This window comes from Hyperoodon ampullatus (genome assembly GCF_949752795.1).
Source record: "Hyperoodon ampullatus genome assembly, chromosome: 7".
NCBI lineage: Eukaryota > Metazoa > Chordata > Mammalia > Artiodactyla > Ziphiidae > Hyperoodon > Hyperoodon ampullatus.
Window position 1 is genome coordinate 19,115,299 of NC_136920.1, and position 27,149 is coordinate 19,142,447.

Consider the following 27,149-nt stretch of genomic DNA (forward strand, 5'->3'; position numbering starts at 1 on the left):
CATCACTTGCTACTCTCCTTGCTCGCTCTGCTCCGCTGTGGGGCCTTCTCCTCCTTCCTCAAACTCACTAAGCTCTTCTCTGCCTCAGCTAAGCAGTCATCCACCATGAAGATGTGGCTTATGAAAGATGGAAAAATTACCAGAAGGCTTAGGAACAGTTTTTTAGAGTATGGCAAAGTGGAGGGAAAAAAACTCTACCACTGAGACAACGTTCAAAAAAAAGTTTGCAAGCAGATCCCATACATAATTGGGGCACACAGACACTTGACCGATCGCTTTGGAAAAGGTTGTTCTCCCAAGACGAAAAGTACTATCGGTGGCAATATGAAACTGGGAGGCTCTTTGCAAAAATTAATTATTCCCAGTGGCAGTCAGGACATGGATTCTAGCCTGAGACAAGGCCCCAAGGAAGCAAATGATGATTCTAACTCCCAAAAGATCTCGTGTCGGTAGAGAATTCAGGTCCTACCAGGACTATTTATCTGTATCTGCTTAAACATGCACAAATTAATTGCCCACTCACACATGCTCTCCAAACCACTGCATGACCCTACAGATAGGAGCTCAAAAACTCAGCCACCATTCTTGACCCACAGGCCACTTTACCCTCTCAGAGTCTCCTTTGTACTCCCTCAGTGAATGCCATTCACAGTCCAAGGCAAACTTGGAGGTTGGCTGTTCATTTTCTTTTTTGATTTCCACATATGAAAAGTCACCGTAGCATCCACCATTTATAAAAGCTTAAAAATTCACTGATTACTGCAACAACTTTCATAGTGCCTTTCACGGGAAAACTTCTCTATTACTCCCATAAAGTAGCTACCAATTATCATCCCCATTTACAAAAAAGGAGTAAGTATAAATGAGGCGGATAAGTGCTTTTTACAAACGTCAGTAACAGAAATAGGAAACAAAACGTGATTTTCTAAATTTCATTAGGGAATGTATTAAAAATATGATGGTTATCAACAATTTCTTTCAAGCAGGTCTTGTAATTTCTCAGAACAGATGCCGTAATCAGAAGATGGACTAATGAGAAGTGTGGATGCCCGGAAGAGCCGCAGCAGGGGTTCTGGCTGAGGCGGCAATTCAGTCACCACTCCATGAAATACTACACAGTCCAGTTCATCCAATTTTCAAATGTAAGCTAGTCAGTTTATATTATTTTGGATTCCAATATCCTCACTTCTTCCACAGTCCTGGAAAAATATTGGTATTTATGATCAAACTGACCTTTTCATACTCCACTCTTCCCAGTAGTGTGTAAAAAACCTATTAGCAAGGGAGGTACTAGGAACCCAAACGCACTGGGAACTCTCAGAAACCCTACCATTACAAGTGGTTTTACAACCATCTCTTTTGGTGATATGAACAGAGCTCACATCCTTCAGAAGGTGCTAGAGAGAGAAATGGTTAGAGAAACGTCCAACTGGCCTCAACTCAATCACCTCGAGATGGATAGAAGCCCCTCACGTTTTCAGGATTCAGCTGAAGGACAGAGCTTACGCACGGGTAATTTTCTAGAAAACAAGGCTTTTGGCATCCAAACCTTCAGTGCATCACAAACTTCCTATTATCTAATACCCACACCCCCCAACTCAGCCATCACTGTTTCTATGGTAACCGACAGAGAAATAGCAGCCTGCCAAATGGCTTTTGTAGTTCCTTTTCCAGCTTGTTTTTCAGTATAGAATTAAAACTATACTGGGAAAAGAACCAGACTAATCTTTACAACAGGGACACGATGCAGTTTGAAAAGTACAACTGGGTTTGGGACACGAGCATAGAAAAGCTTTAATGAGCCCAGCTTGGGAGAATAAAAAAAAAGTTCTTGGGGCTTCCCTGGTGGCACAGTGGTTAAAGAACTCACCTGCCAATGCAGGGGACATGGGTTCGAGCCCTGGTCCAGGAAGAACCCACATGCCATGGAGCAACTAAGCCTGTGCGCCACAACTACTGAGCCTGCGCTCTAGAGCTTGTGAGCCACAACTACTGAGGCCAACACGCCTAGAGCCCGTGCTCCGCAACAAAATAAGCCACCACAAAAAGAAGCCCGCGCACTGCAACGAAGAGTAGCCCCCACTCGCTGCAACTAGAGAAAGCCTCTGCGCAGCAACGAAGACCCAATGCAGCCAAAAAATAAATAAAATAAATTTACAAAAAAAAAAAAAAGGTTCTTGGTTTCTAAAAAATGTCTACTGAGGTATATTTGGAAAGCTTTACTTTTGTCTTAAGACAGTGTATCCTGACATTGGCCTGAAGATGGATATGATGCTATTCATTCAGGTTTAACTGAATTAACAAAAGAAGGGATAGGGTGAATGGAAGAGCAAGTATACTATGCCCCCAAGCACCTTATTATCATTAAAGGAAGTGGTAATTGACTCTAAAATCAAAATGAATGAGCTGGAGTTGACAAACTTGGACTAGAGGACAGTGAAACGAGGATCAGCATCTTGGAGGAGTGAATGTTTAATCCTTGGGGTGACGCATGCATGAAGCTGCCTGAGCCAACTGCATGAACCAGAAGGGCACTGATGCTTAGGAAACAAAGATCTCCTTACCATCTCAGCACAGCGAGAAATTGTTAGGAATGTAACGTGTGGAACTGGGGCAGCTTTCAGAAGATCAGCAGCTACAGAGAACTACTACTTAAGGTGCCAGACTGCAAAACAAACAGCTGCTGCAGGGGTGGAAGAGTTTGAATGTTAAAAAAAAAAAAAAAAAAGGCTAATTCTCTTTGAAAGTGGCCCCAAACAGATGCTTTTCTGTCTCAAAACTGCATACTTGAATGAGGTACAGGCAATCTCACGATTCCTCTATGTCAGCTTTAGGTGAGAAACTTTGACTCAAGTCAAGCAGGTATTACCTTCTTCTCCTCTGATAGTTGAAAACTAACTGGAATTTGAAAGAGATGCCCTCCCACAACCTCTAGCACACTCCAAATGTCTTGATGACAGACATGAAAATTACAATCTATAGTGGCATAGGGAGACAGGTTCCTAGGAGCTACAGAAAGTCAAGACTCCTACAAATTCCACACAGAAGACTAATTTACACTTTCTATTTTATGATTTTACTTTGAGTTGTACAATATGAATCATGAGCCATGTTCTCAAAGCTATCACCACAGTTGAGAAAGAAAAGTAGACTGATTTGCAATAAACTTTTCCTTTCAATCCTTCAGAAAAGGGATCATTGTCCTGTGATAAAGATGATGTACTCTAAGATACATTTCCAAGGATGTCAACTCAAAGAAAGGCTTCTGCACTTTAAGTTTAGCTAGGTTTGTGGAGCCCAAGATTTTTTAAATCTGTTAAAGAAACCTGAAGAAATCCTTCCAAAAGTTTAAACCTGAGTTTTGATTATCCAAGAATGGACTTTATGGGTTCTGGAAGAAAAAAGTAATTTTTAAACTGTATTCACTAATGCATGATTATAATTTCCCCATCTTAAACAAAAGCCAGATTTGAAGGAATACACAACTGCATGAAATTCAATCATAGTTAAGACTATGCTGGAAGCCAAAACTTATTAGTCAGTAACCTGACATACTGACACATTTATATTTCTTCCCAAATCTCAGCCAACTTTGTTTCAGACAAATGTTCTTACTTACCAGATATGTATTTTCATCAAATCAGCTACCATAGTTATAGTGCAGATTCCCCTGCTACTAGTAGACAATTAAAGGGACTTAACCACATTTTCAGTGTTTCATGGCCTGTGCTTTCACTCATGTTCACCAAAATAGACTCTAAGAAGCCTTGAGAAGACAATGTTTCAGTAAGTATGGTCAGTCTCCCTCTTACACAGAGATTTTGTTCCAAATGGTTGCCCTCAGAAACAATGCAAAGTGGTAGTTACATTTTCCATCCACACACGAACCTATAACATAACTGAATTATATTACCAAGAAATAGCTCTTGATCACCATGAATACGTTTTTATGTGAGAAAATGAAGACCTTCAGCTGCCTAGAGGGGAAAAGGAATAGCGGTATTCTGGGCACCGGAACATTGTTAACGCTTAATAGTTGGAAACTGCTGGTACAGCAAAATTAATTATCCAGAAAGCATGCTTTGGGAATTTTTAAGCTTAAAATCTATAAACAGGACAAAAATGTTTTTAAAAAGGGATGATGGTGGTGGTGGTGAATGTACGTGTACAGAGAAGCAGTAACTGAATACTTCAATACTTGGCAACAAAGAAAATAACAGCAAAGACTCAGAGACTCGGATTACACCAAAGATTATATTGGACACACTACAGCTTGTTTTCCAATCAGAAAGCTGGATGGATAACTCTGGGAGGCGGGCAGAGCACTAGCACGGGCCAGATCAGGAGCTCCAGGAGGGGAAAGATGATGTCACCTTACTTATCCATTGCTATAGCCCCAGCTCCCAGGACCATGCCTGGCAAAAAGTTTGTGTTCTATATGCCTGGCTTGAGAAGAGGGTCTGAACTTTAAAATGAGACACGTGGTATTTCTCCACTATTCATACAACAGGAGACTTATTAAGGGCGGGATGAATTCTTCACATGTGTGAACTTGGGATTTAACTGAGTGGAAGCCTACATATGAAAGCATAACCATACCTTGCTTCTCAGGTGGTACTCCCTGGTACATGAGAAGGCTGACTGCCAGTGAAACTGTGAAGGCTATTCAAAGTGCTCGGGGAGCAAGTTCATTCAGTAAGTCACTGGCAACTGACAATCCCTCACTAACACAGACTAAAGTTTCTGTGCAAACAAAAGCAAAGAAAACCCAGTCAACAGAAAACATACCAATGAAAGGTGCTTAATGGCATAAATGCAAAACAGCACAATATGCTTCAAAATTCCGTTCTTGGAAACCCAAATACGTGTCAGAAAAACAGCCCAAAGAAGTATATCTGATGCAGAACAGACACAAGCACTGACTGCCTGATAATTATGTGGTCTGGATTAGGTCATACTCAAAACACAGCCTTGTAGGCCTTCCACACTGACTGGGTCTGGTTTAATGTTATAAACAAAATGACTGGGAATCTTGGTTAGAAAAAAACCCCACAAATCCTGGAAATAAGATAATTTGGTAGAGATTTGCTCTTTTCTTAGAGTTTCTACTATCCTTCTATCTACCTTAGTCCTAAAGTTCTATACTTTTTGATTTAAAAACACTAACAGCCCTCATATCCCTCAAATGTCTTGTAATATAGGTAAGAGCTGGGCTGGACAACTAAAGTTATTCTACAGTTTAGCCACTGCTTGTCTGATAATCTGGCTTGAATTTCCTCTCTGAAAGAGTTACAGAGCCATGTGGATTTCAGGAGCAGGCTAAGAAGGCAGTGAGGATGCATGTGATGCTCTCTCACAAGAGAGAGGCAACCCTGCCATGAAGAACACTTACTTAAAGTTTCAGGGGTATCTTCCTTGAGACGCCCTTCTTTGCCTCCTGGCCCCCACTAACTTGAACCTTGCCTTTATAAGCCCTCCTTCCTAGCATTTATCAGAATTCCAATTACTTGAGTAATTAGTAGTATCTGTATATCCCCGTTTCCATGTGGACAGGGACCATGTCTGTCCTTCCCACCAATGCAAATAAGCCTCTAGCACCTGGCACGCGGCAGGCAGTTTCTGTTGCATAAGTAAATGAACGAATGGCTTCTTTGGAAGTCACAAGTTAACCATGGGGTAAGCAATCAGTTGAAAATGTTTCATCAACAAAACACACACTCCAATCTCCTAAATCTGAAAAAAGGAGCCTTTTAGAGGTCAGTTTTTTTCACAGAATATTAGATGGCAGGAGGAGCATAATATAAATAGACTACTCACTGGTGGGGGCTTCTTTCTCATCTCAAACATGCGTGTGGCACCAAAACTGAGTGAAGCAATGATGGGGCACCTCCCCAATGAAGGTTCGTCGTCACTATGCCAGTCCACGCTGTCCTTCTCATTTCGGTAAAGATTGCAGAGCAAGGAGTTGAAGGTGTGGCCAGTGTTCTCTTCAATTTGGTTCTTCAGCATGAGCAGCACAGGATGCCACTGCAATCAACAGGCCAAGAAAAGGGGCAGAGACAGTTCACGTAAGACACAAGGTGGCAGCCACGTGGAAAAACAGGAATGGCAAAATCAGTAATGTTATAATATAAACAGGGGCATGAAATAAGCAAACCACTGGAAACGTAATAAACATAAGGCTAGAAGAGTAGTTTAATTCTCTCCTGTTATTTCTGTTTTGAAGCAAGCTGACCTCTACACTTTTATAAAGGTACTAAATTTGGTATAGAATGTCATGAAGACCAGGCCTATCCACCCATCTCATCCTTTCCATGTTAAATATATGACGCTCGCAGAGAAGCAACTGTCAATACACTCAGGGCAGTCACCTCAGTAAGTCACTGAGGTAGCGTGTGGAACAGTAAGCCTGGTTTGTCACCACAGCTGATGGGCCACCAAGAGTTAGCAGATGCAGACTGAAGTCTGAGGAGGGAAACAACTCTCCTGCTGGGTGGCCCTCTGTTCCATTCCTATTTTATCAAGAAAGGCAGAACTGCTCTTTAAAAAAGATATTTAATATTTCCAGAGAGGCAAACTTCCTAAAAACAGAACCTAGAGGGGAAAAACATTCTACAGAATAGAATCATAACACGGCTGTGCAGTACAGAAGATTTAAACAGAGTCCACAGCCCTGCCTCCTGAGCACCGAGTTCACCTCTGTTTATATGTGGAGCTCAGCGTCTTGCCACACATACTTTAGGAAGCTATGACCCCTAAGCTTAGGTTGTAGTTGGGGGCTACAATCAGCACAGCTCACACTGGTTCTTGTTAGAACTCTATGTCCTGCCTCCAGGAAACCTCAAGTGCTTTACAGAGCTTCCTGGAGAACAGGAGTTCTCAAACCACTGGCAAAGATTATTGAGGTGGGAATTCCCTGGAGGTCCAGTGGTTAGGACTCTGTGCTTTCACTGCTGAGGGCCCAGGTTCAATCCCTGGCCGGGAAACTAAGATCCCGCAAGCCATGAGGCACGGCCAAAAAAAAAATTATTGAGGGCCCCAAAGAACTTCTGTATGTATGGGTTATAGCTATAATAGTTACCATATTAAAAATTAAAACTAAAAAAATTTTTAATTTTGGGTTAATTCATTTAAAAAATAACAACCTCATTACATGTTAACATAAGTATTATTTTATGAAAATTAACTATTTTCCAATACAAAAAATTGGTGAGAAGAGTGGCACTGTTTTGCAAATCTCTTTAATGTCTGACTTAATAGAGGAGTTGATTCTAATATCTGCTTCTGCATTTAATCTGTTACAATATGTTGTTTCTGTTGAAGCATACAAAGAAAACTGCCTTCACACAGTTAAGCAGTTAGAAAAAGGAAGAATCTTTTATAGCCTTTTCAAATAATCGTAAATATTCTTTGACATTACACCAAAACTCAACTGAACTGACTTCTTAAAGGTTAGATGCAATGGGGAATCTGAAACTATATCAACAAACTTTTCACATTGCTACATCTAAATCCACTGGTCTAGAGTGCACTTTGAATGGATGTTTTAATCTTGCATGATTCTGTAACATCAGGCATTGGTCATTTGGAAAATATTGGCTCACTGAGTTATGCAGACCCTTTTAATACTGACATATTTCATTATACAATATCAAAAAATCATCTCCAATATCAAAAAATCAAAAAACCACCGAGCTCTTCAGAAAAAGCTAAGTAAAGGGAAGAGGTCAGGCTCAAGGTGGTGGATATGAGTTTTTCCAGAATTCCTAATATTTCCTTGAAACCTCAAGTTTTATCATTAGTGACAAATCTTGTCCATTATTTTCCTGGAAGTGACACTTCATTCATTTTTGAGAAAATGTCTGCTGAATACTCAAGCCTGAGTAACTAGTTTGTGAGCCAGCTGCTCTTCCAAGTAAAATGGTCCATGATAAAAGTAGCTCGTTCAGCTTACAGCTTAAACAATCACACCAGTGTTCTTCCTTGACAACCATCATACTTGGCTTGTAGCAGGAGTGCCTTATGCATACTTTCCATTTCATCAAACAATTAAAAAAGATCAAGACTTAATAAAACTAATAGTGCTTACTGCTTCATCAAGGGACATCCTTAAATGAAATCAGCATTTTGTTTTTGTTTTTGTTTTTACTGGAAGTGCAGGTAGTAAAGAAATCAATGATTACTAGTACAGCTTGGGGGCAGTGTCTTGATTCATGCTAAGGCACCGGCAATTTTATTCACCATTACTTTTGTATCACCAGTGCAAATTCAACACAGTGAAAAATGTCACCTAGTCTTAGCATTACCATAAAAATATCTTTGACCTTGTGGATTCCCAGAAAGAATTTCGTGGAGTTCTTCCAGGGATCTACAGACTCTACTTTAAGAACTGCCACTTTAAAGAAGCCCTTCAAGGGCTTCCCTGGTGGCACAGTGGTTAAGAATCCGCCCCCCAATGCAGGGGACACAGGTTCGATCCTTGGTCCGGGAGGATCCCACATGCTGTGGAGCAACTAAGCCCGTGTGCCACAACTACCGAGCCTGCGCTCTAGAGCCCGTGAGCCACAACTACTGAGCCTGCGCTCTAGAGCCCGTGAGCCACAACTACTGAGCCTGTGCTCTAGAGCCCGTGTGCCACTACTGAAGACCGCATGCCTAGAGCCCGTGCTCCGCCACAAGAGAAGCCACTGCAATGAGAAGCCTGCGCACCGCAACGAGGAGCAGCCCCCGCTTGCCGCAACTAGAGAAAGCCTGCACGTAGCAACAAAGACCCAACGCAGCCAAAAATATAAATAAATTTTAAAAATAAGTAAATAAAATAAAAATAAGGAACCCCTTCAAAGTCCATGTTCTATGTTTGAAAGCAAAGAAATGGATGTTCAGCAAAGGAAAGCATAATGTCATTATAAGGTATATCCCATGACTACTGTCAGGTAAAACTTCCAGGGAGCATATGTGGAAATCACTCAGCTTCCCCGTCACATGGAAATCATGGTAAAAGCTGGCATTCCTTGTTATGGATATTAGCATTACATTCTAAGCAGAGGATTTTATTTATTTATTTTACTGAAGTAACACTGGTTTATAACATTATATAAGTTTAATGTGTACAATGTTATATGGGTTGGCCAAAAAGTTCGTCTGGGTTCTTCCAATATTTCTGTTTCTATATAGCATACTGCATGCTCACCACCAAAAATTTAGTTTCCATCCATCTCCACACAGTTGATCTCCTTCATCCATTTTGCCATCCATTCTGCCCCTTCCCCTCTGGTAACCACCACTCTGTTCTTTGTATCTACATGTTTGGTTTGTTCATTTATTTTATTAGTTTTTTATATTCCACATATGAATGAAATCATACGGTATTTGTCCTTCTCCACCTGACTTATTTAACATAATACCCACAAGGTCCATCCATGGTCTCACAAATGCTAAGAGTTCATCGTTTTTTAAATGGCTGAATAGTATTCCATTGTATATATATATATATACCACATCTTCTTTATCCATTCATCTGTTGATGGGCACTTAGGCTGTTTCCATATCTTGGCTATTGTGAATAATGCTGTGATGAACACAGGGGTGCACATATCTTTTCAAACTAGTGTTTTCATATTCTTTGTATACATAACCAGAAGTAGGATAGCTGGATCATATGGTAGCTCTACTGTTAATTTTTTGAGGAATCTTCATACTGTTTTCCATAGTGGCTGCACCAATTTAAATTCCCACCAACAGTGTAAGAGGGTTCCCTTTCTCCATAGCCTTACCAGCACTTGTTATTTATTGCCTTGTTGATAATAGCCATTCTAGCAGGTATGAGGTGATATCTCATTGTGGTTTTGATTTGCATTTCCCTAATAATTAGTGATGCTGAGCATCTTTTCATGTTGTCCATTTGTATGTCTTCTTTGGAAAAATGTCTATTCAGCTCCTCTGAGAAGAGGATTTAAAAAAATAAACAGCAATAATAACAGACAAAACTCAGATCAAGAACACAAATGTTATTAAACTAACATAAGTTAGTTCAAGAGAATAAGTTTCAAAGTAAAATTCCATAATAATGTTAGCAAGCTGTACTTCCTATTTATTTTATGACTTAAGCTTATCTTCATGGCGATAAAGATCAGATGCTAGAATTATACACTTAACAAGAGACACAAGAATGTAAAGGAGGATGACGAGAGCTTTTCGGCAATGTAACTGAGAAACTAATTAGCACTTCCTTGACTTGCTTAGGGACTGAGCACTGGGATAACACCAAGTCTGCATTATGTTTCTAAGTGGATATATATTTTTTCTTGGTTATTTTTGGTGGTGAAGGAGAAAAGGAGGAAAAAAAGGAAATAATGAACTAGAGGATTAACTTAGACTCTCCAACCAATACTCTATATACAGATCCCTCAGAAGTGAACGTCTATATTAAAATTCAGAGTCATCTCACTGTTCAGTGAGTACATTCTATCCTTAAAAGACATTTGAGGAAATGAGTATGAGAAAATATGAATCACAAATGTAAAAGGACCTATTCAGTGGACTTCAAACAGTGTTTTGTAGAGACGTAGGTACCACAGAGATGTCTCCGGGATCACAGTGGGAGAAAGGAGAGGTCAAGCTGGTAGGACTGCCAGTCAGTCGAGATACTCTTTTATTTTCATACATTGGGTTCATACAAGATTTAGTTTGAAAAAAGACTAAAAGGAGTTTAATTACCTATGGGTGAATCTCTTCCTGTGCTATGGGATACTAAACTTGAAGTAATAACAACTTTAAACTAGTACCCCCAACACATATATACACATTAGGGAATCCCCCCTTTAAAAAAATCCGAGGCATCACTTTTGACTTTGTTCCAGATGGTATACAAACTAAATTTATTAGCAATAAATGCAAAGTTATGAGCCAGCCAAATTCAAATGAAAAAACTCTAATTTGACAACCTTAATATCCAACAAAAGAGGCTTGCTTGAATAAATTATGCTACACATAGATTATGGAATACTATGTACCTATTAATGCAATGTTGTAAAAGAGTATTTAATGATACTAAAATATGTTAATGATATAGTAAAATGAAATGTAGTATATAAATAATTGATTTTATTTTTATAGAAAAATTCTCTACATATATTTGCCTAAAAAAAGAAAAAAAAGACTGGAACCAAAATATCAGGTAGAACTATTATCCAAAATTTTAATATTCTTCATACTTATCTGTAGCTTCTATATTTTCAATAACAGATACATATTACTTACATTATAAGAAAAGGATTGACATTTAAAAAATTCTTTTGAAGAGTTGTCAAAATGTCTCCAAGAATAAGTGGTCACTCAACTCAGCAGATCTTTGTGCCTTATGTTTATTCTAAAGCAGTAGTTCTCAACCAAGGTCAATTTTGACCCCTGGCAGAGGTCTGGCAATGTCTAGAGCCATTTTTGGTTGTCACGACTGAGTAAGGGGTGCTTCTGGAAGCTCGTGGGCAGAAGTCATGGATATTGCTAGACATCCTACAATGCACAGGATAACCCTAAAAACAAAGAATTATCCAGCTTGAAATGTCAGTAATACCGAGGTTGAGAAATCCTGTTCTAAAAGATTAACTAGAATGAATAAGAACTTCTTCCCCACAGGCTGTTTAATCCTCAGCTTCTCTGCTATGACTGTTGACAAGAAGATAAACTAATTCTGACAGAAACACGGCCAGCAGTCTATGCTGGATTGGCCTAATTCAATTCTCTTCACGTTTCCAAGTCAACTTCAGATACAGAGGGTCTCAACGCTTCCCTGGATCACATTCTAAATGCAGCTGTAGAAACCAGAGCATACAGCTATCTCTTTATGTGAAAAAGCCATGTTCCCTTCAGTCAATATTTTATCCCTGAACATTTTAGTAAAATGGTAGTTTATGATAACAAATTACTAGAAGCTCTAAATGTGTCATATTTCTCTTTATTTCAATGCCATAAGCAAAACTCCATTTTCTTCAAAGTCTCTTTCAATAAAAACATAATATTATTTGCCAAAGGCAAGATTCCAGGGACTAAACAGAGAGCTGTTTCTTGGATCTTAATTCCATCATCTGGGCAAGCTTAATTTATATACTAGAATCCCTCTGTCTGTCATGGAAATTTTTAAAAACAAAAGAAGCAGCAGAAACAAGCCAAAGCAATGGTAAGTTAGAAGTATGAGAACTGCAACCACAGAATGAAAGCAAAATCAACAAGAAAAGCACGGATTTTTTCACAAACGGCAAAAGAGCCTGAGAAGTGGGAAGAAACATTCTGACCTCACTGGTCAGTCATAAGGCTTAGACCCCACAGCAAATATGTATCAGGAGGCACACAGAGGGCTACGGCCGGAAAAGCCTGGGGAAAGGGAGATTAGGAAAAGAAATGATTCATTTCTCTGAAATCCTTGAGTCTGGTTCTAGTTCACTCTAGTTCCAGTTTTTTTCTCATCCTCTGTCTTTATCTATGGATCAAAAGCACATCAAGGGGGCTTCCCTGGTGGTGCAGTGGTTGAGAGTCTGCCTGCCGATGCAGGGGACGCGGGTTCGTGCCCCGGTCCGGAAAGATCCCACATGCCGCGGTGCGGCTGGGCCCGTGAGCCATGGCCGCTGAGCCTGCGCGTCCAGAGCCTGTGCTCCGCAACGGAAGAGGCCACAACAGTGAGAGGTCCGTGTACAGCAAAAAAAAAAAAAAAAAAAAAAAAAAAAAGCACATCAAGGGTGATAAGCCCCAAAACTCAGTGTTTGAACCCAGAGGATTTTTTGAACTAGGAATCACCATGCAGCTCTGCAAGGTATCTTACTGTTATTTTATAGTACTCTACATTTATAGTATACAATCTATAAAACCAAACCAACAACAACATTCCAACATACGTGAGGATTTGGTTCCAAAGTGATTCTTGAATAAGTGTAAGGAAGCTCTCCATACCATGCTGTAAGTCTTGGTTGCTGGTATGTTACATCTAAGAAAGAAAATACAGGGCCTTTGAAATGGTTTGATGCTATTTAAGGTGTACCTATTGAGTGCCAACACCATGCCTTGCAATGTATAAGAAGCTATGAGAAATACAAAGGAAGAGTAAGGATGGGCCCTGACCCAAGGTTCCACCTTCACAGAGGGCGTGGGATTTCAGGAGTAGAATGCTGACAGCTAAAAGGAGGACGATAAGAGAATGTACACTGGCAGAAACAGTATGGGTGAAGCTCTGAGGTGAGAATGTGTGTGACTTATTTGTGTCAGTGATGACATAAACAAGAGTGAAGGAGACACAGCGCAGAACAGAAGGGTTCAGATTAGGGAGGGTCTAAAATGCAGGATATGGAGTCTGAACCCTTGCAGGTAGGAACTTGTGGCACCAACGTCCATACAAGAAACAAGACAAACTGTTCACCCATGTGCCACCCTTGTGTAAGCCCTTTTGATTCCAAATGAAGAAAAAAGTGCTCTGATCAATCATAGCATGTAGCTAATTTTAGTCAGAAGGTTTTGATGTCCAATTTATTTAGAGAGGGAGTTACCCACAGATCTGCTATTTTTCCTACAATTGATTTCAACCACTACAACAATAAAAACAACAATAATAAAAGCAGCTAACATTCACTGAAGGCTTACTATGTAGCAGGCATTCTGTTAAGTACTTACCATGTACTATATCATTTAATTATCACAACAACCATGTAAGATAGGTATCAATATTATTATTCACTCTATTTTACAGATCAGAAAATCAAGAATCAGAAAATTATTTAACTGTAATTTGTTTAAAATTAACAATTATTTTGAAAGAGCCAGCAATCAAAGCCAAGTCCGTCACCAAAAGCCCTGCTGTAGAAACTGCTGGGAATTAGAAGGCTGCCCTGAAAGAGCTGACTCTCATTCTGACACCTGAGTTACAAAAATGATGCCAGTATACTTTGCCTCTTTCTCCACAGAAAATTTAAATTCACTCAATGTGCCAGAAAGGAAATTCTATGCTAGAGCACAGGCGCTCCCCAGTGACCGCCTCTGGTATAGCAGGTACTGTTGCTTGTGGATGACCACAGAGGAGCCGGTTCCAAGTCAGGTAATCTCAACAAGCTCAGTAGAATACTACAGATGCTGAAGCTAAAGGAGACTGGACTCTTCTAGTGAAACTAAAATGAGAATAAAAAGCTGGTAAAAAGGATCACAAAAGAATATATGCCAAATAGAATCAGGAAAAAAAAGCTCTGGCAGTTTCTATGAAGAAAGAGGAAAGCTGGCACCATTTGTAGTAATAAGTAGTGAACAAACACAAAAGGAGATAAGCATATCAACCACAGTTCAGTCAAACCAAACTTCCTTTGCTTCCCTGAACGCCCATCTTCTGCCATGTTCTGAGAACCACTTGCTGTTTCTTCTGCCAGGAACACTCCTTCCTGTCCCCTTTGACAGGCTAACTCCCACTCATCCCGAGGGTTCCTGTCAGATTTTGAATCTCTGTTTAAATCTGGCTGTGGTTCAAAGAAGCAACGGTGCAAAGAAGCAACGGTATTGGAATACATTCCGGAAAGGAAGACCAAATATCAACAACTGTGATCTCAGAGATTTACTTACCCTCTCTGATGCCAGTCCTCTGTTTCCAGGGAACATCCTGACAAAGCTGTTCAAATACTGAGTCGGCTTCTTTTAAGTCAACAAAGCCAGGATACAAACACACCCTTGATGCAGAAAGAACAGTTATTAACTAAAGAACACAGAAAAAGATGAGTTAGACTCTAATCATTAGCAGAACAAATCTGGATGATGCTTCCTTTCGTGGGGAGATGAAATCATCTTACCACACCTCCAGAGCTTAATATCACCCAGATCACGATGCTCCAGATGTAAAATAAACCTCTTTCAAGTTAAGACAAATGAAAGAGGCAATGAAGGATAAAGAGGTACATGACAGCTTTCATAGATATGGTTCAAATATTACCCAAGCACTGCTTAGCTGTGAAACCTTGGACAAGTTACTTAACCTCTCTGAACCTTGGTTTTTCTCATCTGTAACACAAAGATGATCTCCACCTTATAGCATCACTGTGAAAAGTAGAATAACTAATAAAATGCTTGGCCCTGTGTTACTTTAACAATTGGTAGTCTTCTAAGACTATGCTAATTGTAGGGAAAGCAATCATTTATAACTATCAAAATAAACATATCCAAATAAGGGTTCTTTTTCTCATTGAATATACACTTATTTCAACAGTGCCAAGCCAGCTCAAAATTGTTTTGGATATCTTTTTTTTTTTTCTCCTTTAAACAGCTTTATTGAGGTATAATTTACATACTGTAAAATTCAGCAAAGAATAATGTCTTCAAGGTTTATCCATGTTGTAGCACATTATCAGAACATTTCTTTTTATGGTAGAATAAAATATTTCATTATATAGACATACTGAATTTTACTTATCCATTCACCAACTGATGGACATTTGAGTTGTTTCTACTTTTGCCTATTATGAATGCTACTATGGACATTCGCATGCAAGTCTTTGTGTGGATGTATGTTTTCATTTCTCTTGGGTAAGACACCTAAGAGTGAAGTTGCTGGGTCATATGGTAAATGTATGCTTAACTTTTTAAGAAACCATCAAACTTTTTTCTAAAAGGGTTGTACTATTTTACATTCCCACCAGCAATACAGGAAGGCTCTAATTTTTCCACATCCTCATTTATAATAACACTTATTATTGTCTTTTTGATTATGGAAATTCTAGTGAATATAAAGTGGTATTTCATTGTGGTTTTGATTTCTATGTCCCTAATATACTATTGCATTTTAACAATGCATTTGGCTTTTTTGGATACCTTTCTTAAGAAATGTTCTGAAACCCCATGGAACACTCTCTGCAACAGCCTTGTTGGTAGTAAATTTTCACTCTTGAAAGGTACATTTAATTTTTTTAACAGTTTAACAAGTAATTTATTAATTAATTTTAACCTGTCCAATTTAAAATGTTTGGATCTGAGTTATTACTTTTTTCCAGTTTTACTAAGATATAATTGACATAGAGCACTGTATAAGTTTACAGCATACAGCCTAATAATTTGGCTTACACATATTGTGAAATGATTTTGTGAAAAAGCCCAAGCTCACCTGAAGCCATACCAGGTTAACAATGAGATGTGAACAAAATAATGCAACTGGTTTTCTTGTGTGACTATTAAACTTGCTTTAAAAGGGAAGTTCTGAAAAAGGCTATAACAATAGCAGTGCCAGTGGACTAATTATAGAGGCTTCCAAGTCCAACAGCACCTCTTTCTAAGCAATTCATTTAGATAGATAAGTTCTGATTTATTTAAATGTCTCATTACTTTATAGTGACATGCATTAAGGTGACGCTTTCAAAATGTTTTGAAACAATGACTAATGCCTAATATACCCTAAATCATATATGCTTTAATTTTACTGAAATCTACCTTTATATAGCAATATGACATAACTTAATATATATTATATATAATAATGTATGATCAACATAATATGTAATAATATTGGATTGGCCAAAAAGTTCATTCAGCTTTAAATAAATAAAAATAAAAGACACATTTTCCACTTTCACCAAGAACTTTATTGAACAACGTATTCACTAACCGAACAATTTTTTTGCCAACCCAATACATACAATGTAATCTAACAATAATAATATAATGTAACACAAACAGCACAGAAGTTGAGGCCAGAGCCAACTCTAATATTAAATTACCCTGTAGCCTAGGAAAAAGTACTCAATCTCCCCGGACCTCACTTCCTCATCTGAAAAACTGGAGAAATAAGTTACTATACCTGAGAGGCTTTGAAAATGTTTTGAAGCTAGTAATAAAAGGAGATATTACCACATTAATTACTTTAATCAAGGGAGTAGAATATTTTAAGAGACTATAACTCAGCGATAATTATAGTCCCTTTCTAGTGAGGATTCACTTACCTAGATATGCCCGTGGGTGACAGGCTGATTTCATACACACCCTCTTTACTAAAGAAACAAAGAAAACAAAGACTTGTTAGTGTCAAGCAAAGCAACATACTGCACGTAGCAGAAGGAAGGGTTGTCCTGCAGAGTTCACAAAGTCCTAGCTCACCAAAATCACTTCACGATGAAGGCGCACTATGAAGGAAGTACAGCCCCACCTTCTTCTACCACTGAGGGAAGGGGCAACAGTGTGGTAATCATTAATGGCACTGGGATTGGAATCCTGACAAAATCAGGCCATGGAGGCAAAAACCAGGACAAAGGGCTTCCCTGGTGGCACAGTGGTTGAGAGTCCGCCTGCCGATGCAGGGGACAAGGGTTCGTGCCCGGGTCCGGGAAGATCCCACATGCCACGGAGTGGCTGGGCCCATGAGCCATGGCCACTAAGCCTGCGCGTCCGGAGCCTGTGCTCCAAAACGGGAGAGGCCATAACAGTGAGAGGCCCGCATACCGCAAAAAAAAAAAAAAAAAAAAACCAGGACAAAATAAATTCTAGTGCTATCACTTTATATTTCACCCATAATTCAGGCTGATGTGGTGCAGGAAACTATCACACAAAGGGGTGGCAAATAGAGTACCCCCTTGGAGACTCTGGAATAGAGATGCATTGAACAGAAGCAAGTACAAGGTCCCCATGAGCTAGCTCCACCTCCTGACAGTTCCCACAGACGCATCAGCTTCCACGGTAATTACTGCCTGGAATCTTCTGAATACACCACCACGTGTCTAACCCCATGTTTTTCTACATGCTGGCATGTCTCCCCGCCATCTAGCACCCCCAATCCACCACCCCCAGCTTTGGTCCAGTGGAAAATTCTAATTCATCCTTCAAAATCTCAGCTCAGCATCACCTTCTCTAAACCTTTCCTGACCTGTAATCCAGGCAAATAATGTTAGCTATCTCATCCTGTTACCACACCACGTTACCTACAAGTCCTCACTTCCAAGATATTCAGGATTACAACTTATCTGACTACATGTCTATTTCATTTACTAGACTATGGGCTCCTGAAGGGCTGGAATGGGTTATTCTTCTGTTTCCTAGTGCCTGGCACATAATAGATGAGCAGTAAAAAGCTTACTGAACTTAATCAAATGTGCAACAGTACAAAACTGTTACAGATGGGCAGGGTAGTGAGGTCTATAACCCACCACGGTGAGAAAAGTGACCCAGACTGGAGAGGTGCCTCTGTCAAGATAACTGTGTCAGAGTCTTCTCACAGAGATAAGTTATAGAGAATAATATAAAGGGACAGTATTTCCATCACCCTTTTCCACGTGAGTTAGCAGTTCATGATCTTTGAGCTGGGCTCTTAGGTAGATGTATGAACCACTCTGAGCCAAAATGTAGGCAGAGTTATTATCATAAGCACTTAGCACATTTCAAAATGAGTTGTCTATAAAGTCTCCTAGAGTGTGAATATAATATTTCAGTGTGATATATTTTGGGCCACATTTAGAAACGCTCACTTCAAATGTTAGGGACATTTCTGGCTAATAAAAAAAAAAATCTAGGGACTTCCCTAGATTCGCTTCCACTTCCTGGCACGGTGGTCAAGAATCCGCCTGCCAATGCAGGGGACATGGGATCAATCCCTGGTCCGGGAAGATCCCACATGCCGCGGAGCAACTAAGCCCGTGTGCCACAACTACTGAGCCTGCCCTCTAGGGCCCGCAAGCCACAACTACTAAAGCCCATGCACCTAGAGCCCATGCTCCGCAACAAGAGAAGCCACCGCAATGAGAAGCCCATGCACCGCAATGAAAAATAGTCCCCTCTCGCCACAACTAGAGAAAGCCCGTGCGCAGCATCGAAGACCCAATGAGGCCAAAAAAAAAAAAAAAAAATCTAGCATAGCTAACTTCAGATAAACAGAATTAACAAACCCTATGGTCAAGGAGGAATGAGTACTGTCATTTTTTCTCTGACTTGGAAACTCACAATTGTCCATTTTTTCAACCTGAATGTCCTATCTGTAACAGGTTTCATGGTTTTGTTTCTTCTTTTTACCACCAATGGAGGCAGTATCACATTTGTGTTTGCAAAACAGACTGTTAGAGCTACCAGACTGGGTCTTAAGTGATTATACAGTCCAAACCCTTAATATTACAGACAAGGAAACAAAAGTCCAGAGAGATAGCAATAACTTACCTAAGGACTAGGTAAGTTACCATATCTAACTAATGGCAAGGCCACAACTACATACCCTCTTTGAAAGTATGATGACATCTGTGTTAGTTTAAAATTTTTCTAAGATATACAAGTCAATCTGCAAACAGTCAAACAGCTTAACAGTTGATCATGAGCAATAGCATACACATAATGCTAATTTGCTAAAATAAAAGGATGCTTTCTACTGATAATTTATCTGCATCAGATGGAAACTGAGAAGCAGGAAAAGAGGAATCAAAGCATCTTTCATCATTTTGGAAAAGAATATTTTAGACACAGATCACTATAAGAGAAATGTTTACTATCATTTAATTGCTCTGGAAGAGTTATGTGGTTTTAAGAAATGAACTGTAAGAGCATCTAGATTTCTAGCAGTTTTCATGAGCATTGCTAGTAAAATGATACTTATAGGTTTTTCAAAGAGCCATGTTTCAATGACTCAGGAAAAAATCCCTCTCTGTCTTTACCCAGGAGATGTTTGAACTACTATCTGCAGACATATTAGTGAAATAGGGTCTGGAAATCTACACCAGAGTCAGAGTTTAATGTACAGATATCTGGTTGCATTTCCCACACCATCTGCAAATTCAGAAAGGCTTCTCAAAAGACCAAGTTTAAAGACATCTGAGACAGGAATATCCCAGCCTAAGATTTAGACACATTGGCCATTATCTTTTCCAGATGGAAAAACCAGGGTGAGGGAAAGATCCTGGACTCTCCCTTTCACTGTGGGCAATAGTTACAGGAGGGCAGCGATTTACTTACTCGATCACTCGTGGCTCTGGGGCTCTGCGTACCACCTGCAAGGAAACAGCCAGGTCTGATTTCTGAATGATTCCTAATCCTCAGAGGCTTACTTGCAAGATTACTCTATCCTCTCATTTCTAGTCAAAATAAATCAGGTTTAAAACTCTCCCTTTTTTATTCTAAGCTCTCACTATTCCACCAGAAACTCTTGTTTCTATTCTTCTTAGAACTACTTCACAGTTACTAGTGGGCAGTAAAAGATGACAAAATTAGAATTAATACATTTTCCTAGCAGTCAGCAGCTCTGGAAAAACCATCTTTCCAAGGGATTTTTTAAAATAGAAGATATACTAGGAAATAAGGGGTTTTAATATTACTTATACAATCATTACTATAGCAAGATGCCTGATTTTTAGCTCTTTTTTCCCATGTTATTAAAAAGTGACTCTTCACCCTTTCTTACATTCTTCCCAGTGGGAGAAAAAGCTAAAAAGATCAGGCATTGTAGTAGCTGAAATTTCTATCCAATTCCAGAGATATGTGCTATACTAGCAATTTTTAGGACTGTTAGAACTTAGATAACTAATGCAAGCTCTAGTCATGGTATAATCTCTAACCTAGTCATGGTACACCTCCTTGCCAAAAAAAATGGGAACTATATATGCCTACAAATTGGGGGAAAACTGCAAAGAATCCTCAGACATACTAAGAAACTGATACTCCATATTTCATTATTATTATAATACTTTCAACTCTCTTTTTATTAGTGAGTTTATTCTGTCACTATTTGAGTATCTACTATGTGACTGTTGCTTTTATAAATAAATCTTTGTTACTGTTGAAGAAGAAACACGAATTTACCTCCTGGGGTTCTTTGAACACAAACTGTCTGTCAGACAGACGATGCTCCTTGTTCATCCAGGTTTGACCAGGTCTCTGTTGGAGATGCTGCTCAGCAGTGGGAGCTGAAGCAAGAGAGAGAAGAGACTCAAACCTTAACATCAATTGAAATGGGAGTCCACTATAAACCAAAGGGATATATATAAAATAGGATGATACTTGTCCAGTCACACACACACACACACACATGAGATCCCCACAGGTTCTTGCCTGGCTGAGCAATGGCCTGGCTCTTAGCAGGGCCAGCCCAGGCTCCTTGCACTCGGGCTCGCCGTCTTTTGTCCTCCATGTTGACCAAGAAGGCTGCTGCTCTCAGCTTTCAGAAGATTTCACTCCTGATTCAAACTACACAATGCTATCTGTTTAAAGAAAAAAAAACAACGATGTTTTAGTTGGGGTTGTGAGAGCTTGGACTATCAAGGGGTAATTATAATCCTTTCAGGCAGACAAGATGGTTCAATAGCAATCAGAGCTTCTACATGAAATCAACTTCTGACATCACAACATCTCAGTCAAGGAGCCTACTAAGTCACTCGGGGATGCTGCTTTTAATGTTCATCTTTTGCAATGTTCATCTTTTAATGTTTATCTTATCACAGTACTTTCACTTCATTCGCAAGAAAGTAGATGTTAAGAAATTCTAAAACCAGGACCTATCAAAAACCACATTACTCTTATTAGTCCCCCAAGAGCAGAACACAGAGAAACTGTAATACTCCACCTATGAACATTCAGAAATAGGCTAAGACACAGTTTCCAAGGGCATTGCCATATTCCATTATCACAGGCTGCATCAAACTTCCACGGAAGCTTGTTAAAAACACCTATGGCCTGTTTCAGGATGTGATGCAGGATGGATACAGGTGTTTGTCTTTGTAACAAGCATTGTAGGAGATGATGATAAACAGGTATGTAAGGCCCACAAAGTTAAGTGGCTCACCCAGTGTCACTCAGGAAATCAACAGTAGGTAGACTAACATTCAAATTTTATTACGTTCCAGTCTTCAGCTAAGTAAAAAATCCACCTTGTAATGGCCAGTAATACTAATTTGACATTTTTGCCAATAAAAGTCTAGCCCACAGCAAATACAGGAGCATGCACAGCTACAAAAAAACAAAAATGGGAAAGGAGGGGGAGTGTTCCAACCCTATAATCCATTTCCATCTCAAGTTCCCAAAGGTAACAGGCTCATTTCATAGCTTATTTAGCCTACAGATTCCCAGCCCCACCTCCAGACCTTCTGATTCAGTAGAATAAAGCTGGTCCCGGGAATCTGTATGTTTAACAAATTCCCCCAAGTGATAAGTCTGTAAGTCTTCTTATTTAATAGGTGGGGAGAGGACGGAGGCTGCCATCTGCCCAAAAAGTTAATGGCAGAACCAAATACCAACTCTCCAGTTTCACATGATTTGCAGAGTAAGCCCTCACGTGACATTTTCTCTCAAGTGAGGCCTTAAAACCTTAACACAACAATTAGCTATCGTTCTTGCTGTGTTCACAGGGGAGCGATGTGTTATTATTACATGCACGGTACGGCTGTTGAAAATACAGATTCCAGAACCCCATCCCAGACCTACTGAATTTGCAGTCCCAGACACTGTTAACTAACCGCACCTTCCATGCTGAGATTCTTTACTCGAATTAAGTGTGAGAACCCTGCTGCAGTGCAACCAGCAAGGGTTCTGGCGCCAGCCAAAGGACTCGCTTTGAACCCTGATCTGACACTTCCCAGCTGCATGGCCTGAGGCAAACGACTTAACATTTCTGAGCGTGTTTCTTCCTCTGTAAACAGAAGAACCAATACCTCTCTCACGGTCCAAGTGCGGGTTAAGCGATCCTCGAAGGTAAGAGAGTCTAGTCCTCTCAACAAGGGTTAGCAACTTTCTCTATTTTAGACCCTGCTTTCCTGGGAGGCCCTGGACGAGGTCCCGGAGGTTGCTCGGGAAGGTACCTCAGGGCGGTCCCCGCACTCGCAGCCCCGGGCACCCAGCGATAGGCCTGGCGGCCGCACCTGCCAACAAAGACGGGCGCAGAGGTTCAAAGCCGCTCGTCCTAAAGCAAACCCCGCTGCCCCCGGCCTGCTCCGCCGCCCGCGGTCCGGGGAACCTTGAGCACCGGGAACAGACTCCAGCAACTCTCAACCACAGGCCGCGGCGTCAGGCACTTCCTCTGACGTCACGTGCCGGGGCCGCGGCCGCCGCTTCCGGCGCCACCTCCTGGAATCCGGGCGGCTCAGCGTTCCCCGCGCCGGGAGGGCCGACTCGCTGAAGGTGCAGATGGTAGTGCCGGGGTTCGAGGGGAGCACAGAGACTGAGCGTGCGGTGGAGCCCCGTGAGGGGCCGGGACATGGCGAAGGTGGGAAGGAAGACGTATTAACTAGGCCGAAGTCCCTCTGGATATTCCCCGCACACCCCTAACTAGAGACGTCCAAGAGCCCGCTTCTTTGGTCTGTGCGGAAAGAGCGACTGAGACCCAGCCGGCCTGGCAGAAGGGCGAAGGCGTTGGGGAACCTGGTCCTGATGTACTGAGCAAAAGGATTTGACTTTTATCCCGAAAGCCATTCAGAGTCTAAGATGCACCTCCATTGTGTTGTCGCTGCAGCCTGTGCATACCTCGATCATAGCACTTAGACCAGGGCATGGGACCACGCCTTATTCGTTATGGCACTACAGTGCTAACAAATTTTGCGAGAGAGAAGAGACCTGGGTTTCCGTCTATACACCATCATTTACTAGGTGTATAATCTAGGTCGAGTACCCTGCTTCTTTATAAAATGGGCACAGCTTCTGTTGGGAGCATTAAATGAGATAATTTATTTAAAGAATTTAGCACAATGCCTGGAACGCAATAGAAACTCAGTAAATGTTAAGAGTGTCTTCAACCCATCTGAGTTCTTGAGAAACATCTTTAAAGTGGCCATGGTAAATCATGTACCTTACAGTGTGAAAATAGCAAAAGTAGCACTAAATTAACTATGTCTGTGCAAGTTATTCTGTGAAAGTCTTTAAAATAAACCTTGTATTATATAGTGCTTACCTGCAAGAAGCTCAGTATACCCCATCAATGACCCTATGTTGTTGTTACTATCAACTAATAATTTGTCAGTGTCTGCTTCTGGTTCAGGAATCTTGTATGTATCTTCCAAAGGAGGTCATTTCTTTCTTTTCAATGATTATGGTTTTGGAACAGGAACAAAGAAGTCCTGGATTGTCCTCCAAGTAGAACATTTCTTAAAAATCAATCCATGGGGGCTTCCCTGGTGGCGCAGTGGTTGAGAGTCCGCCTGCCGATGCAGGGGAAACGGGTTCGTGCCCCGGTCTGGGAGGATCCCACATGCCGCGGAGCGGCTGGGCCCGTGAGCCATGGCCGCTGGGCCTGTGCGTCCGGAGCCTGTGCGTCCGGAGCCTGTGCTCCGCAACGGGAGAGGCCGCAACAGTGAGAGGCCCACATACCGCAAAAAAAAAAAAAAAAAAAAAAAATCAATCCATGGTCTGCCTGCACCCAAAATAACTGCATCACCTTTAACAGTTTTAACAGAGTCACCTGTATTTTTACCAATGTTTGAAAACGTTTGGGAGGCATGTAGGGTGACAAATTGTCCCGGTTTTTCTGGGACTGAGGGGTTTCCCAGGATGCAGGACTTTAAGTACTAAATCTGGAACGGCCCTGGGCAAACTGAGATGGTTGGTCACCCTAGATACATGTGAGTATATAGTTTTTTGTTTTTTTTTTTTGCGGTACGCGGGCCTCTCACTGTTGTGGCCTCTCCTGCTGCGGAGCACAGGCTCCGGACGCGCAGGCTCAGCGGCCATGGCTCACGGGCCCAGCCGCTCCACGGCACGTGGGATCTTCCCGGACCAGGGCACGAACCCGTGTCCCCTGCATCGGCAGGCGGACTCTCAACCACTGCGCCACCAGGGAAGCCCGTGAGTATATAGTTTTTGAAAGATGTTCTTGATGGGTGTTGGCATCCTGGGTTTCCTCATTTCTATTTGCAGTATTTGTGTTTTTGTTAGGGGGTGGTAGCAGAGACCATGGGAGAGTCAATGAAGGTGGGGTGCATTACCAGTCACCAGCCTATTGATTCTCAGTCCCAGCCCCATACTTCTCTGCTCTGCTTGCAATACTGGAACATTTCTCTCTTGCCATTTGGCTCGGTGTTAAGCTTCATCAGTAGAGGATGCTGGAGGGACATTAGAGGGAGAAATGTTAGAGAGAAAGAGCTCTTTCCCCTCACTCCAGAGTGCTTCTCTCAGCTGGCTCTGCAGTGCATGGTGGCCTGCTGTGACTGGCACCTCTCTGTGCGCTGAATTAGTTGCATTTCCAGCCTTGTTAACATCCCTTGTGAAGTTAAGACATAATCTGGGAAGGAATGGGATCCCAAAGCTTGAAATAGGGAACATCTGCTTGGACCCAGGTGAAATTGACCATCTTGAACATCCAAGTCACCCTGAGCCTCCCTTGGCAGTGGAAGCAGCTTGCCCTCCTGTGTCTGAGGAGACTGGTCATCCTTTGCTTGAAAACCCTGTGAAACCCTCACCTGGAGCAAGCAGGCGACTTAAAAAGTACAGCACAGGTCTGTGCTTCCTGATGGGTGGCAGTCTTCCAGATTTGTGCCTTCCTTCGTGTTCTGCCTCGACATAGAGGTAGGTAGTGGCTGCTCCCTGTATCTGCTGTTTCTGTATATCAGAGTTTTCTTTTTCCCCTTGTAGGTAATATCCTATCATGGTTAATCAATATATTTTTTTCCTTGTTCAAATTACTATATGGTTTCTGTCTCCTGTTTAAGTCCTGACTGTTACAGTGTGATTGTGATAGCAGGGATGGGAGCAATGGGTAGCAAGTGGCTGGCTCCAGGGCGGGCCTTAAACTGCAGGTAGTGGGGTTGCCTCTGATTTGGACCCTTATTATCTCTGGCCCTTTACTCTTGCACTACCTTCTTGATTCTCTTCATCTGAGACAACCCTCCTGAAGTCCCAGTAGGCACAAATCTGGAAGCTGAAACCAGCGTTTCTCAGCATGTAGTCAGAAGACCATCTGCACTGGAGTCCGTAGGGGATGCTTGTAAATATGAAGATTCCAGGCCCCCCGGTAGGTCTGGGGCAGACCTAAACATTTTTTTAGTTTGCATTTTTAACAGTGCCTTGGTTCATTTTGCAAGAAGCTTCACGAGTTCTCTTTACCTTTTCCAGCTGCCTGCTTTATTCAGGTGGTTACTTTTCCACCCAACAGTTATCTCATCCCCTGGATGGCAAAACTGATACTTACTGTAAGTGGTGGTAGCTCTTAGAAATGATTCTGGGTGAGGCACACAATGTAGCCTGTTTTCAGTTGCTGATTTTCACACCAGACTCCTGCCAAACATCCAGTCACCTGCTGCTGAACTCCTGAGAAAATCCAATCCAAGGCAAATAACTGCCATCATGCTAATAGTTCTCAGTGAAGGTTTCATAGAGAAATTCCCAGCTCACGTCTCAACTGCCAAAGGCTTAGCATTTCCTGGCTTGAGCGAGGAGGGTGTTTGTGTGGAGGTTTTCAAGTCTCTGTCAACTTTAAACATTGTTGAGGGAGAAAGGATGCTTCCCCAGACTCCAGACAGGAACTCCTCCTGTTCAGTGCCCAGCGTGATTGCAGGTGCTGCCAGAGATAAAATCTACCATTGAACCATAGTGTAAAGGATATGAGGTACAATTAAAGAACAGTATAATTGGATGTGAAATTGTGGAGAGCAGACAAAAATCCAGGACAGGAGAGACCACTAGAGGTTATGGGCATCAGTGAAGACCTTTATGGCAAACAGGGAGTTATGTCAAGGTTTGAAAGTATGTAGCATTCATATGGCTCAAAGATGTTCTGATAGTTACATTGCCCCTGAAAAGAGTAAGCTACATTTCCACGTCCTTGTTTCTAAATAGTAGCAAGTAATATTATTAGTTAACATTTCTTGAGAGCTTCTTGCATGCCAGGTGCTGCTCCAATTACTTACATGCCTACGCTAATGTAATTTTTAGAGCAACCTTGTGTTGTAGGTAGTATAAATATTAGTTCCATTTACAAAGGAGAAAACTGAACCACTATGCTTCATGATGCCACCATGCCACTACTCTACAAATACACGGCAGAATCAAAGCCAAATTAAGAAAGGCAGGACTATTCCTGGAATGATACGTGGAGCCATTTCCTGGGACCTCATAGCTGGTTTCCTTCAGTGACTTCAAAAGTGAAGGGTTGGTAGCAATATAATCCAGCAGACCCTGGGTTATAGGTCGTTCTTAATGGCTTTATCTAGATGGCTTAGCAGATTCCGCTTTAGAGTTACCCAGCCCTCACAGCT

The 27,149-nt window shown here is 41.2% G+C and overlaps 1 protein-coding gene across 2 annotated transcripts in view; it reads right to left on the bottom strand.

Annotated features, from left to right (window-relative positions):
• Window positions 1-21,103, bottom strand: part of ALKBH3 (alkB homolog 3, alpha-ketoglutarate dependent dioxygenase) — a gene marked incomplete at its 5' end in the record, with an annotated part of 33,758 nt that extends 12,655 nt beyond the window's left edge. The window contains 7 exons of one of the 2 annotated variants that reach the window (XM_079708621.1): window positions 5,818-6,027; window positions 12,888-12,976; window positions 14,590-14,693; window positions 16,950-16,997; window positions 19,933-19,967; window positions 20,776-20,879; window positions 21,025-21,103. In XM_079708621.1, the coding sequence (XP_079564747.1) occupies window positions 5,818-6,027; window positions 12,888-12,976; window positions 14,590-14,693; window positions 16,950-16,997; window positions 19,933-19,967; window positions 20,776-20,879; window positions 21,025-21,103 (669 nt within the window). Of the gene's footprint in view, window positions 1-5,817; window positions 6,028-12,887; window positions 12,977-14,589; window positions 14,694-16,949; window positions 16,998-19,932; window positions 19,968-20,775; window positions 20,880-21,001 lie in introns of both variants that reach the window. The other variant, XM_079708620.1, reaches the window with a different exon arrangement.
• Window positions 21,104-27,149: the final 6,046 nt, after the last annotated feature.